General features: G+C 37.8%; 1 protein-coding gene across 3 annotated transcripts in view; it reads left to right on the top strand.

Annotated features, from left to right (window-relative positions):
• The window catches only part of LOC127424133 (leucine zipper putative tumor suppressor 1-like), a 59,217-nt gene extending 53,317 nt beyond the window's left edge, over positions 1–5,900 (top strand). For all 3 annotated transcript variants that reach the window (XM_051669058.1, XM_051669057.1, XM_051669056.1), the window contains 2 exons: positions 1,593–1,787; positions 2,282–5,900. In XM_051669058.1, coding sequence (XP_051525018.1) covers positions 1,593–1,787; positions 2,282–2,842 — 756 coding nt within the window. In that variant the 3' untranslated portion in view covers positions 2,843–5,900. The remainder of the gene's footprint in view (positions 1–1,592; positions 1,788–2,281) is intronic.
• The last annotated feature ends 10,350 nt before the right edge of the window (positions 5,901–16,250 follow it).

Below are 16,250 nucleotides of genomic sequence, written 5' to 3'. Positions count from 1 at the left end.
TCCTTTGATTAAGTCCTGTGATTTTTGTTTTCTTTGGGACAGGAATAATGATTGAGCGTTTGAAGCAGCATGGGACTTCACACTGCTGCAGTGATCTTTTGAAGATCTGTGTGAAGATGGGGGCCAGCTGGTTAGCAGAGACTTTCAGACAGGCAGGTGAGACACCGTCTGGGCCTGAAGCTTTCCTCGTCTTTTGTTTCCAAAAGACCCGGCTCACATCATCTTCACAGATCTTAAGTGCAGGTTTAGTAGTAGGAGGGGGGTTGCAGGAGGTGTTGGTGTTTGTGTGAAGTGAAGGTCAGAGTGGGTGTGGGATGTGAGATTGGGCCTTTTAAATCTGCAGTAGAACACATTCAGGTCGTCAGCCAGTTGTTTGTCCACCACAGGGTTGGGGGTAGGAGTCCTGTAATTTGTGAGTTGTTTCATGCCACTCCACACTGATGCAGGGTCGTTAGCTGAAAACTTGTTTTTCAGCTTCTCAGAGTATCTTGTTTTAGCCACTCTGATTTCCTTGTTCAGTGTATTCCTGGCCTGATTGTACAAGACTTTATCCCCACCCTTGTAAGCATCCTCTTTGGCCTGACGAAGCTGCCTGAGCACTGCTGTAAACCACGGTTTGTCGTTGTTAACTTTAAATAAGTCCTAGTAAATATGCACATATCCTCACAGAAACTGATATATGATGTAACAGGATCTGTGAGCTCGTCCAGATTGGTGTCTGCAGCCTCAAAAACACTCCAATCCGTGCAATCGAAGCAAGCTTGTAGTTCCCACTCTACTTCATTGGTCCATTTCTTTACAGTCCTTACTACTGGCTTAAAGAGCTACATTTAAAGGTTGATGTTATATTAGGAATTAATGATATGTATGATCAGGGAAAAAAGTGTGAAATATCAAATGATAACAGAAGAACTATTTAAAAGGGATAGTTCACTCAAAAATGAAAATTCTCCCTTATTTCCTCACCCTCATGCAATCCCAGGTATGTATGACTTTCTTTCTTCTGCTGAACACAAACAAATATTTTTAAAAGAATATCTCAGCTCTGGTGGCCAGAACTCCGAAGGTCAAAATTTCACATGAAGGCATCATAAAAGTAATCCATACAACTTCAGTGGTTTAATACTGTCTTCTGAAGTGATCCAAGGTGAGATTTGGGTGAGAACAGACAAAATATAACTCCCTTTTCACTGTACATTTTGCCATTGCAGTCTCTGGGCAAGATCATGGTTTCAAGCTCGATTACACTTCCTAGTGCTTGATGTATGCGCTGAGCACTAGACGACACTAGGAAGAGTAATTGGATCGCTTCAGAAGACATTGATTAAACCACTGAAGTTTTGTGGATTAGTTTTATGATGCCTTTGATATTTTAACCTTCAGAACTCTGGTCACCATTCATTTACATTGTGAGGATCAACAGAGCTGAGACATTCTTCTAAAAATCTTCATTTGTGTTCTGCAGAAGAAACAAAGTCATACACATCTGGGATGGCAGGAGGGTGAGGAAATAAGGGAGAATTTTCATTTTTGGGTGAACAATCCCTTTAACACTTTCATTAAATTATTTTTTCACCCCCTTATTTTTGTAGGTGTGCCAGAAGTCAGGTGAGATTTCTCTGCTAAAGCAGCAGCTCAGGGACTCCCAAGCCGATGTTGGTAACAAACTAAGTGAGATTGTCAGTCTCAAATCCTTGCTCAAAGAGTCCAGAAACAAGATGGAAGAGCTGGACAAAAAGAACATAGAGCATGAGGAAGCTCTTCGCCTGCGAAACACTGAGGTTGAGGTAGGTTTTCGCTAACAGTAAAAAGTAATTTCTTAGCATTTTAAATAGAGTTATTGTTATGAGAGTGGAGTTAAAGGAACAGTGCACCCAAAATTAAACTTTTATTGCTCCAAATCTGGCTTTTCTACCGTGGAACACAAAGATAATTTTTAAAGTCTTCACTGGCTTTATTTGCCATAATCCCTTTTGGAGCATGACAGACAGCAGTCACTGTTTGGCACACACATCTCAAAGATCTTGCATTATGGCAAATAAACCCCATCAAGACTTTTAAAAAAAGTTTTACTTTTTGTGTTCCATGGAAGAAAGAAAGTTGTATGGGTTTGGAATGACATGAGGGTAAGTAAATAATGGCAGATTTTTTTTTTCAACTATTTCTAATTTATATATTTTAAGCTCAAAGAAATAATATTTAATTGCAAGCAATTAGCTACTGCTGCATACTGTGCTGGTAGGTTTTACCGACTTTGATTTGATATCCATTTTATAAAAAGGTATGCAAGAATGAGTTCCAAAGAAAGAAGAATGAGGCTGAACTCCTCAGGGAGAAGGTAAGCGTGCTGGAAACGGACATCAAGGGAATGAAGCAGGACCTTGCAATGGCCAAAGAGGAACAACAGCAACTAATGACCATGAGAGCCAAGGTCGAGGAGCAACAAGCCAGAATGAAGGCCTTTAGGGTTTGTGAAGCCAAAATGAATGGCCAGGAGGGAACTGGGGCTGGTAAAACACTCAATGGAGGGACCGCAGACATAGACACTCTACAGAAGGAGGTACAAAGTCTGAGAGGGGAACTGAAGGAAGAGAAACAAAAGAAACATAAGATGATGAACACCTTTCAGCAGGAGAAACTAACATGGAATAAAGAGAAGGACAAAGTAATCAGATACCAAAAGCAGTTACAATACAATTATCTGCAGATGTACAGAAAGAACAAGGACCTGGAGAAGATTCTGAGGGAGCTAACAGCTGAGATGGACAGCAAGACAGAGACTGACATGGACAGCCAGAGCTCTGATCTGAACTTTGATAAAATTGTAGCCACAGAGATATAGAAGAGGAATGTTTTCACACAATTAACTAAACAGTTTTATTTTTGAATGTATTAGCATCATGTCAAGGTTACAACATTTGTGGGTTGACAAAAGGGAAATGACTTCAATGAAATACTATGTCAGACCTTTGATCTCACTGGCAAGATACACGTTAAACAAAGGGCACAATCCACAAAGAAAAAAATGAAAGGGATGTCACAGGATACTCTAAACTTAAGATCATAACTTTTGTACAGACCACCAAAAGTTTTTCCTCTTTCAGAGGAAAATCATTTGTCAGCCATGTGTATTTCTGGGTAATGTCTTATTATTAATCTGTACATATATAACCAAAGGCTTTACCTCCAACTCATTCAAACAATCTGCTACTTCTTGCCTAAACCTTAAGCTATTGTAAAGTCTCACTAGAGCAACACATGAATGTTGTGAATGTTTCATTTCCATTATTTGCAATTTATGCACTCTCTTTACCAATACCCCTTATGACCAATGCTTTGGCAGACAGGCTCATAAAGAATCTGTATGCAGGGATATACAGTAGCTCATACGGTGACATGTTGTCACATGGTGATTGCAAAGCAGAAGTGCTGTTCACAAATGTCCAGGCACACCCCACACAGCATCCCTCACAATGCTTAGTGTAGCCATTACATATTCAATAATTTATGATGAATCGAAAGTATTTCATAGTTTCTTAGCAGCTGTTTAACTGAATAATTGTGCAACCGGTACTATACAGTCTACAATCACATTTCCTGTTGAATTTTCTTTAGTCTGACATTCTCTGGGTCTGTTTTTGTCCATGAACATTATTATAACTACATTTTTGCAAACTGAGTTTTATGTGCCGCATTCTACATTTCGCTGCAGTTTTCTGGTGAAATTAACACTAGGCGCTACAACAACCATGTGTTTTATTCACTTTCACACAAATCAGAAGTACAATGGCTGATCATGAGTTTATAAACACTTATTTTTCGCCCTATTACTCACACACTGCTATGTTTTGATATTGAAACACTTTTACTCTAATGAATCATTTGAAAAATGATACATTTAAATTTTTGTATTACAGTCCCACCTGCATTTACACACTTATTCCAATGTGATTAGCATCCACAGTAGCTCACCTGATAGAGTGTTTGACTTTGGACTTGGAAGACTGCAGCTCGAGACCAGTCAACCACGCAAGCTGACACATGAGACAAAAGTGTCATAGAAGCAACACGAAATGATGTGGTTGCTTCAGAAAATGTGCTTTTTATGTCGCATTTTCTTTTAGGACACTATCGGTTAGGTTTATGCTTTGGTTTAGGGTAAGGATGTCTGTTTTGTTTACCTCTCATTTGCTTTTAGGCCACTATTAGTTAGGTTTTGGTAAAAAACAAAAATTCTAAGGATGGTACATTTTTCTCATTAAAACCTCTAGCATTCACCTTTAAAACCTCATCTGATTACGACACCATTTCACTCACTTTTGGCGCCCACCCGCTAGGCATTTCACTGGGAAACTGCAGCAAAACGTGTAATGAACGTAATTTTGTTTTGCAAAAATGTTGCCACGGTAACATAATTTTCATAAGATCAGGCTAGGATTTATTCACTTTCATGGCAAAATTCAACATGAAATTAATATCAAAACATTGTATTTGATGTTCACTTATCTGCTAGCTCTCAAATTCTGGTTGCGTTTTGGTTCTGGTTGACACACGAGAACTAATGCCGTTTTGCATCAATGATGTCAAACCTGACATGATGCATCTAAAGACACCATATTTTTAATGTAAAGGAATATTCCAGGTACTACATAAGTTCAAATTTACACAAAAAACGTTAGCGATTTTATCACACTAAAATCATATTAACAGCCATATTTGTTACATTTTGTGACTATACTTTTGAAACAGTACTGTATGTATTTCAACGTTTACGGATTGGTCCCACTCACTTCCATTGTATGTGCCTCACTGTAACAATTTTTGAACAGGAGGTACGACTCAAAATAAATTTTTGTGGTAATCAATATTATGCCACAAAGGTATCAATTGACCTTAACTTGTATTGAACCTGGAATATTCCTTTAACACCAGATAGTGGAAGATAAGTGAATAACTGTTAAATTAGGTCTGTTTCTCACACAAAGCTATCGAATGGCTTCAAAAGACTTGGAATATAGCACAAAAGCCATATGGGCTACATTTATAATAGGTCTGTGGTACTTTTTGGGTACAGAAAACAGAAGCTTGGACATGCTGCCTAACATCTACTTTCATTTTAAAGGAGAAGAAAAAATACAGCGTTGAAAAGAGAAAATGAATTATTTGTATCATTTTATTAAAACAATGATAAATTAAAATTTTTCAAAGGAAATTTGGACCAGTTCTGGCAATGTCCAAAGGACCCATCAACAGTGTGTCTTCCTGAACAAAAACTAAATGGGCCATTCACCTCTTTCACTTTCCATCCAAGTAGGAGTTCTGAATTTGAATTCAATATTGCTTCAAAGTGCCAGACCATTAAGACAAGTTATCTAGAAACAGGAAGCCTGTATAATTCAGTATAAAGAAAGAGGTGGAACACAGATTTTGATCAGTTTGACACATCTGCTGCAGAGAAACAGGGGATGAAACAAGAAGATGAGATAAGTTGAGTGTCCTTCTTTAAAACACCTAAACCTAAAATGTAAGGGTCTCATACATTCCAAACCTCTATGTGTTGCTGCCCTATTAAACGTAATGGTTCATAAGGCAACTTAAAAAAAAATTGCCAAGGAATGTAGCTTGAAATGGCAAACAGAAAAGACAACAATGAGGTGGACAGCACTGAGGCTGTTACAATAATTAGGTGCAGTTCAACATGCAATATTTCCCAAACAACTACCTTTTATATTATCATCCTTAGAGCTTCCAGGAGTCTTGATTTGGTTGGAACAAATATAAATGTAAAAACCAGTGATAACCGATAATCATGTTTTGATGGTGAAGGGTGACTGTGGGACATATGGCAGTATTTGGATGCATTTGAACGAATGTACGTGCTGTATATTTCTTATTTATTTTGAATAAATATATTAAGATTTTTCTGAATATTGTTTTAATTCATGTTTAAATACTAACTGAGGTGTCTGGAAGAGGAGGTTCAGCATTCATCCCTAGTGCTGTGACTGGTGAAATAACTAGTTAATAAGTGTATTCCAGACAACCCAGAAGTCCAAATTTTCCCACTATTTAGCAGAGACGGGACACTTCTATTAAAATGAATGGGAGAAATTGGAACACCCAACGGCAGCCACGGTCAACGGATGTAGAAAGGAAGTCCCGACTTACAGGTAAAATAGACAATCACCTTTTAGATATAGAAATCACCTGTCAATCAACTCGAGAATGCATATGCGCATAAGCTATAAAAGCTTGGAAATTTTTTTAGCGTAATCTGATTTAAAGATGAAAAAATTTATTATACCAGTTGTGATGGAATGACACGCCCCTCCTGCAGTGAAATTTCCCCATTGGTGGCATGTGATGGGGCTCACCTGAACCCAAAGAAGAGCCTCATCACTGCTGCCTTTAAACACAGAGCGCGCCTCTCTTCGGGAGACCGTTCTCTACATGCTGGCGTCTTTGCAGGTCCAGGAAATGGAACGGGGAAGGTCCAGTGCAAGTTAGCTGCATCGCCTGACCCGTACCCCAGAACCCCGGCACGAGTTTGATGATACGCCAGGGATTGGAGCATGCGTCGTGGCCGACGGGCCAGGATTCCGGCCGCTATTCCCCTCAAGTGCTGAAGTCCAAGGAAACCGGGCCACTCAAGTGAAGCCACCGCCCCACGCACCTCAGACCAAGGAGGGGAGCGCGTTGCGGCCGCCGGGACCCCGCCCACTATCACCTGGACCTTCCCCTGTCTTCTACTCTTCCTTCACATAGCCCTTTCCACCTCAAAGGCTCAAGATTCCCCTTTGTTTTGGACATTTTAAATAAATGCCTCTCCAAGGCCTGACGCCACACCCACTGTGTCCATCTCTTACTCACCCTGCCACACAGTGTTGTCAGATTTTACTGCTTATTTGAAATATGTTCTTTTATCGTAATCTTGACCAACCGTTTTGGAGATTTCGGTCTTTCCCCATTCAAATAGATAGGAGCTACACTTTCGTGATGCTTGTTTACATAGAAAAACAGCTGCCAAATTGCGTTCCAAAGATGGCCGCCAAGTGGACTGACTGGAAATACGTTTGGACCGTTCTAATTCCTTTGTTTTTGTTTACATTCTTTAAATGGTCTTATGGTGGATGCAATGAGCCAAGTCGACACAAAAAGGGCATTATAAAGGGCGGAGTTTCAAAAGGGAGGCCTGAAAAAAACACTGAATTAAGGAGAACCACTGCATTATGGATTGCCATTCAGAGTGAGCTTTGATTGTGGTGTCAAAAACATGGTTGTTCTGCTCATAAATCTGATCTATGGAGAAGAGTCACAGCACAATCAGTACCACTGCAAGAAAATCATTTCGTTTTGTTTTTCAATAAAAATATCTTAACATTCTTAAAGCAAGATAAATCTACTTGAGAAGGAAAATTATATATTTTGTCTTGTTTTCAGAAATGTTCAGGACAATCTAACAAACTGTAGTAACATTTATGCTTACAACAAGATAAAACTACAGTGCATCCGGAAAGTATTCACAGCGCTTCACTTTTTCCTCATTTTGTTATGTTACAGCCTTATTCCAAAATGGATTAAATTAAATATTTTCCTCAAAATTCTACAAACAATACCCCATAATGACAACGTGAAAGAAGTTTGTTTGAAATCTTTGCAAATTTATTAAAAATAAAAAACGAAAAAAATCCTATGTACATAAGCATTCACAGCCTTTGCCATGACACTCAAAATTGCGCTCAGGTGCATCCTGTTTCCACTGATCATCTTTGAGATGTTTCTACAACTTGATTGGAGTCCACCTGTGGTAAATTCAGTTGATTGGACATGATTTAACAGTTAACAGTGCATATCAGAGACAAACCAAGCCATGAAGTCCAAGGAATTGTCTGTAGACCTCCGAAACAGGATTGTATCGAGGCACAGATCTGGGGAAGGGTACAGAAAAATTTCTGCAGCATTGAAGGTCCCAGTGAGCACAGTGGCCTCCATCATCCATAAATGGAAGAAGTTTGGAACCACCAGGACTCTTCCTAGAGCTGGCCGCCTGGCCAAACTGAGCGATCGGGGGAGAAGGGCCTTAGTCAGGGAAGTGACCAAGAACCTGATGGTCACTCTGACAGAGCTCCAGCATTTCTCTGTGGAGAGAGGAGAACCTTCCATAAGAACAACCATCTCTGCAGCACTCCACCAATCAGGCCTGTATGGTAGAGTGGCCAGATGGAAGCCACTCCTCAGTAAAAGGCACATGACAGCCTGCCTGGAGTTTGCCAAAAGGCACCTGAAGGACTCTCAGACCATGAGAAACAAAGATTGAACTCTTTGGCCTGAATGGCAAGCGTCATATCTGGAAGAAACCAGGCACCGCTCATCACCTGGCCAATACCATCCCTACAGCAGCAGGAACTGTGAGACTAGTCAGGATCGAGGGAAAGATGAATGCAGCAATGTACAGAGACATCCTTGATGAAAACCTGCTCCAGAGTGCTCTGGACCTCAGACTGGGCCAAAGGTTCATCTTCCAACAGGACAACGACCCTAAGCACACAGCCAAGATAACAAAGGAGTGGCTCCAGGACAACTCTGTGAATGTCCTTGAGTGGCCCAGCCAGAGCCCAGACTTGAACCCGATTAAACATATCTGGAGAGATCTGAAAATGGCTGTGCACCGACGCTCCCCATCCAACCTGATGGAGCTTGAGAGGTCCTGCAAAGAAGAATGGGAGAAACTGCCCAAAAATAGGTGTGCCAAGCTTGTAGCATCAGACTCAAAAATACTTGAGGCTGTAATTGGTGCCAAAGGTGCTTCAACAAAGTATTGAGCAAAGGCTGTGAATACTTATGTACATGTGATTTCTTTTCGTTTTTTATTTTTAATAAATCTGCAAAGATTTCAAACAAACTTCTTTCATGTTGTCATTATGGGGTATTGTTTGTAGAATTTTGAGGAAAATATTTAATTTAATCCATTTTGGAATAAGGCTGTAACATAACAAAATGTGGAAAAAGTGAAGCGCTGTGAATACTTTCCGGATGAACTGTATTTGCCAATGGGGTAAGAAATAAAATTTTCAAAGGGAAAATAAGTTTATTCTTCTTACCCCATTAGCAAATAATTGTTTTGCTTGTTTTCAGCAAAAACCCCACACAATTTTGTTAATTTAATTTCTTAAAAGGAATATTCCAGGTTCAATACAAACTGAGCTCAAATCGACAGCATTTGCGGCATAATTATAATATTATTATATTAATATTGATTACCACAAAAATTTATTTTCACTTGCCCCTCCTTTTCTTTAAAAAAAAAAACAAAATCTGGGTTACAGTGAGGCACTTACAATGGAAGTGAATGGAGGCCAATCCATACACGTTAAAATACTCACTGTTTCAAAAGTTTAGCCTCAAGACGTAAACAATAAGTGTGTTAAAATTATTTTAGTGTGATCAAATCACTTACTAACCTTTTCTGTGTAAAGTTATAGCCAATTTTACAACTTTGTTGCCATGACGATGTAATGTTAACAAACTCTCAAACCATAAAATGACTGTAAAAAATGATAATTTAAACAACTTTACAGCTCAAATAATACATGAATTAACAGAAAAAGTAATGTATATGCTTTTATAAAATGTTATGCTTCACATTTCTGCCTTTAAACCCTCCAAAAATTGCCCACATTAACTTCCATTATAAGTGCCTCACTGTAACCTCAATTTTTGGTTGTTTTAAAGAAAAGGAGGGACGAATCGAAATTGTGGTAATCAACATTTTGCCACAAATTCTGTCAATTGAGCTTAAGTTTTATTGAAACTGGAATATTCCTTCATTCTGCTTTTCAGTAATTTTTTTCCTTGTTTTAAGAACTTTTAGATACGTTTACCAGAATAAGACAAAAATACTCACAATTATTTTTCGAAGTGGAAACTAACTAATTGAGCGGCTCATCCACATGTCTTAATTCTTTGAGGAAGAGCTCAAAAAATTCTGAAGCCTGACAATGATATCTTTAAATGGATAACTTTACTGGATTGGATACTTTCAGAACAGTATAAAACAATCACAGACTACGAACTCACAGCAACCATACCCCTAACCAGAAATGGATGTTAGGCATGGTACAGTAGTTAATAGTCAACAAGTCAACTGGTATCTACAATGTTTTCAGCCATACAATATAGAACAGCAGGAGACCATGCTAGAATGATACCGCTTGCAGCCAAAACAGCTGATGGGTAATCCAAATGACTTCGACAAAAGTAGTTAGGCAACAACAAATTACCTTGAGTCCTGGACAACAGAAAGTACTTACGCAGTGGCACGGTGGACTTCTGAGTAGAGGAGAAGTCACATATTTCAGATTCAAACCATATCTGAGGGAAGAAAAATAATGTTAGATTACAATACATAATACATTTAAAAATATAAATAAGATAATGTCATGCTAGTATAAGAAAAGATTATTCTGACAGGATGAATTTTCGAGTTTTCATCAATCCATTTAGAACTTTTAACCTAAAAGGCATGCCATAAGTAGGCTATGATCCGCTGTTATCTTTCGTCAGTGGCCTTTGACAAATCATAGAATTATTTTCTTGATTAAATTTGAAAGCTTAAAAACAGAATTCAAAGATCCAAAGGACGCCATTTATCTAGCTCTAAAATTTTCAATCTCATCTCTTACTTTAAAAAATAAAATAAAATAAATAAATATTTGATGGCATGTTCTTGGAAATTTTGTGAAAAGTTGAAGAAAAACAGTAAATGGTTGCAACAGGACAGTAAAGGGTTAACCACTAAATAAAATCAGAGTTTGCACATAGAGCCTAAATTTTATTTGAGCCATCAACAGCATCTGTGGCATGGTGTTGATAAGCAAAAAATATATACATCAGATCGTCCCTCAATTTATAGAAAAATAAAAAAGGAAAAGTGTGTGTAATGGAAATCTATGAGGTGAATAAACAGCATTTAAAATAATGTATGTAACATTCGAGCATGTGATACTGTACATTGTTTACCGTGATAGTATTCCTGCGTAAATACATTTGTTGCTGCACTAGAAGTCAAGGCCTATCCCTAAAATGGTATACCTTTTCATCACATATGTTGTTTTATTCTATCAGGAAAATGTTAGTATCCATAAGAGAACTTCTGCCAAAACCATTTTCAGGATGATGGTGACATTTTTGAGTTTGCCAGCTTGACATGTCAGTCATTTATCAAGGCATAATGAGTTTAAACTTAAATGTTAAAATGATTTTAAAAAGAGTAGGTTGGTTTTGCTTATTTAAACTTATATTGCTCTGTGTTTTAAAATCATTCTTGTGTTAGTGAACTCATTTCTAATTGTGGTGTTGCCCTCTTGTGGCAAAACTCTACTATCACTTTAGACGCAGTAAATGACTTTAACCTACTATATATATTGGAGTTAAAATTGAAATGTAATATCAGAGATTAGACTATTCCTATTTCTTCCTGCAATCCTGTTAAAATGTATAAACTGTACTTAATTATGAAATGTAACTTAATGTTAAATCACACAATTGAGGACTTTAAACTGGATTTAGGCACGATTCAGGCAAAATTCAGTAACAGGGTTGCAAAACTTAGAAACTTCAGAATAAAATAATAATAAAATCGCTCATATAATATTTAGTTTGGTCTCCTGAGGTTGACGCTCAACATTTTCTAAAGGCTACTTCCGTCCTTTTACTGAACATTTGTTGATAAAGGATTAGTTCACCCAAAAATGAAAATTCTCTCATTATTTACTCACCCTCATGCCATCCCAGATGTGTATGACTTTTTTCCTGCTGAACACAAACAAAGAATTTTAGAGGACTATTTCAGCTCTGTAGGTCCTCACAATGCAAGTAAATGGGTACCAAACTTTTGAAGCTCCAAAATGCACATAAAGGCAGATTAAAAGTAATCCATAAAGACTCCAGTGGCTAAATCTATACTTTCTGAAATGATATGATAGGTGTGGGTGAGAAACAGAAGTAATTTTTTACTATAAATTCTCCTTCCTGCCCAGTAGGTGGCGTTATGCACAAAGATTTTGCAAATCAGCAAAAACAAAAAGACTTTGAAAGTGAAAGTTCAAGTGGAGATTGATAGTAAAAAAGTAGCCTACTTAAATATTGATCTGTTTCTCACTCACACATGTCATATCGCTTCTGAAGATGTGGCTTTAACCCCTGGAGTCATATGGATTACTTTTATTCTGACTTATGTGATTTTGGAGCTTCAAAATATTGGCACCCAATCACTTGCATTGTTTGGGCCTTCAGAGCTGAAATATTTATCTAAACATCTTAATTTATGTTCAGCAGAGAAAAGAAAGTTATACACTTCTGGGATGGCATGATGGTGAGAAAATAACAAAATGTTGTACCTTATTTGTGAAAAGTGCCTTTTGCAGTTTAAAAATCCTAACTCTGTCGCAGAAGTGTGTTTCCTCAAGACATATTTTAGCGGTATCAGACATGCAGTAGGGACATTTTACTTGTGCTATTAAAAACAATCCTGCACATGGCCTAATATAATCTTTATGAACATTTCATTATGAATATGATAGCAAACAGAATAAAGATTTATTGTATAATATACCATCAATTAAACCAAAACGCTGGCATAAATGCATGTATAGTTGCAAAATAAAACAAATAAAATGCTATTATTTTCCAAAGTAAGTTATATGTAAGATAGAAGGTGTACACATGAGCATCCACATCCGGGCAATTCAGTATACAATATACTAGTGTACTCACTTTCTCTTTACAAAATATTTAATAAGTGAACGAATGAGTGATTTCGGACACAGTATAGCTCACAAGTCATATGGACTTTCATGATAATATTATGGTGCTTTTTTATGTGATTTTTGGAGCTTGACTCTCTCAGTCCTCATTCACTGTCATCACAGTACATGGAAAAAGAGGGGCCAGGATATTCTCACAATTTCAACTTTTGTGTTCCACAGAAGAAAAAAAATCATACATGTTTGGAATGACATTACATTTAGAAAATTATGACAGAATTATGTGAACTCACTTTTAGTCTTTCTCTGTAAGATGTCAAGATTAAACCATTTTTAATTAGCGACAACAATATCAAGGCATCCTAACATTATAAAAATGCAATAACATTCTTTGGTTCTGAAACTATTGCTTACCATTAGTTTGGAGATTCTTTTCCTCCTTTCCGTTAGTCCACGTGGAAGTCTTTTTACTGCCTTCTCTTCTGCGGCAAAGGTGACTTGTCAAGCGAAATCCAAAGTAAAAGACTTTATGAATCACAGTGGGCATTATTATGCTGCATTCCATTCAACTCAGAAAGTCTGATTTTCCAACTTCCTACTGGGAAAAGTGCAATGGAACACCACTAGAAGGCGTAATTCCAACTTGGAAAGTCGTGCGGAAATTTTAAACTCTGATTTTGCAGAGATGCAGGTGCGTGACCTCACACAATCATGTCAGCACCCAGGAAGATATACAAAATAAATGATCAACATTCACTTGTATTAAATAATATCGATAAATGAGTCAAAGTTCCTATATGATATTGAAGCATGTTTAGCAAATGTTAGCAGAGTAGCAGATGTTCAAAACATGGTAAATACATAATACTCTATTTTGATAATCATAAACCTGTAGCACAAAGGCTAACGTTGCAGATTGTGGCTGTGTCTCGTTTGGAAGGATGCGTCCTCCGGAGGTCGCATTTTTCGGCCACATACATCATCGAGGATGTCTCGTTTCAGAAAAGCGAGTAGGACACTTCGAATGCAGCCTTCGAATGCGACCTTCTTTCATGGGCATTCAGAGGATGCATGAGGTGAATCCTTTGTGGGCACTCACAACCCACAATTCTTTGCCTCAACAGAAATGTCTTAAAAAAAATGTTTTTTAAACTGGTTTTGCCCGTAAATATGATGTTCAAATGCAAGTAATGTTAATTCCCAAATTGAAGTACTTCAGTAGATGGGTGTAGAGTATATAATATGTATAATTATATTAATATATAATTAAAATTAAGTATTAGACTAAAACTACACCTGTAAAATCTATTTTCTTTTCTCTTTACATCATTATAATTCTCCTAAATTTTACCTCATACATTCCCTTCCAGAGGGACTTTGTTCCCTTCTCACTCAAAGCGCTCGCGCTTGTTAAAGAGTGGGGTGCTGTCATAGCAACCATGCTATGTTCCGTTTCCATTTGTCCTACGAAGGCTGTCTCGTTTAAACAAGACTTGTTTAAAGGAGGACACTCGGTGTACTGCAATCTTCAAAGGACGTGTCCTACCTAGCACGCGGCCTTCGAAATGAGACACAGCCTGTTTCTGAATTGGGTTGTTAGGAGACATCTCTGGTGACAGTAAAACACCTACTAAGCTAACGGGAGCATTGCAGATTTGTCATCTTCCGAGCATCTGGCAATGGGATGCATTTATGGTTGGAGATCGGAGATATCAAGTAGGAATATCCCACATCCGATTTGAATGGAACGCAGCATTAGAATATGTAAGGAATAACTGATGACGGACCAAAAATAAATCACACCCGAGGTGGTAATGCGGTCACTATGCACAGCGTAGCCTCGGGTGTGCATTACTTTTCAACAATTCAATGGGCCAGAGTAAATTATTCTGCTTATACCATGGTTATTACACCTCAAAACATCGTTCAGGGTTTTATCTCAAGACATTTTCTGGTTTTCGTCCCTAAAACGCTCGTTTGAGAGGAACTATTTTATTCCGCAACAGATTCAGCGTCTTTAATACAGCTGAAGCCTTCGTTGCCAATTCGAAAATGGCACTTTAGAACTGGCAACAGAGGACAGCGAGGCTTGCGCTGCTTTACTGGAGGACTTACAGAAGTAATGAGGTAGTGCATTTGTGCATGTGGGTGTGAGTTTGTATTTGAGGGATCGAAAGAGAAAATGAGAGAGATCGCTTCTGGGATTAACTTTTTTGTTGCAATACTCCTCAGAAGTAACATCGCTTCAAAATTGCCAAGATGTGTGTCGCCATATTCCCACTGTAAACCTTAATAACTTTTTTAATCCCCACTGAGATGCAGGAGTGCACTGACATGACGACTCTGTTTTTCTATCACGAGTATGTTTGGGCCCTAATTGTGTGCATTATGCATATAATGTCTGTGTGTCCACTAGTGTGTGTGTGTGAGAGGGGGAGCGTGAGGGTTTTTCACAGAGATATTTCAGATAATATAGAAACTGTTGTATTGATCAAGTGTATCTAGCTTTGATACAAATCAAGCCTTTGTTGCTAATTTGAAAACGTAATTTTAGAACTAGCAACGAAGGATGCGCTGCTTTTCTGTGTGTGTGTGTGTGTGTGTGTGTGTGTGTGTGTGTGTGTGTGTGTGTGTGTGTGTGTGTGTGTGTGTGTGTGTGTGTGTGTGTGTGTGTGAAAGCAAAAAATTTCAGTGCTTTCCACTATAGTTATGTGAGGCTGATTAGGGCGAAATACATTGAAATATTAAAAGTTATTTCGGATAATAGAAACTGTTGTATTGATCAAGTCGTGGGGTGCGTCTCTATTTGTTGGTTGCGACTCAAGTCTCAGTGTGTGAGCGTGTGTTTGTGTGTGAGCGTGTGTGTGAGCGTGTGTAAGAGCGCGAGGGCTCTTTTTAACAGAAATTGAAATAAATGTAGGATATTTTAGACATTGTTTGAAGTTCTTAACCGATTTTAACAGGTTATTTTGTTGTAGTAGCCTGTAGGGCTCTTTGAAATAACTGAAATAATTTGGCGATGTGATATGGAACCATTATGCGGTCAAGACCTGGAACTACTTCATAGCCGTGCGTTTACTTGAAAATAATTGCACACCTTACAACGTCCATGAACCAATCAGAATCAAGCATTTAACAGACCTGTGGTATAATTAGAAATATCTAGAACTAGGGATGGGCATATGACCAAAATCTTATATCACGATATGAGTAATTTTATATCACGATAACAATATATATCACAATATAGTAAAAGTTTCTGGAAAATAAATAAAAATTGGCTTTTATATTAAATAACCATATTGTAATGCCAATTTTTGGAACTCCAGTCAATGAAATAAATACTTTTTAAATGAAAACTTCTTCCTCTTTATTTGGAACAAGGCAAACAATGTCAAAGTAAATAGATAAAAATCTAATTGTTTTCAAAAAATTAACCTTAGCAAAATGCTAAATAAACTCAGCAAAAAAAGAAACGTCCCTTTT

This window comes from Myxocyprinus asiaticus, chromosome 33 (assembly GCF_019703515.2).
Source record: "Myxocyprinus asiaticus isolate MX2 ecotype Aquarium Trade chromosome 33, UBuf_Myxa_2, whole genome shotgun sequence".
In the NCBI taxonomy this organism is placed as follows: Eukaryota; Metazoa; Chordata; class Actinopteri; order Cypriniformes; family Catostomidae; genus Myxocyprinus; species Myxocyprinus asiaticus.
The sequence above is the reverse complement of the archived record's forward strand: the minus strand, read 5'-3'. Positions and strand labels throughout refer to the sequence as shown.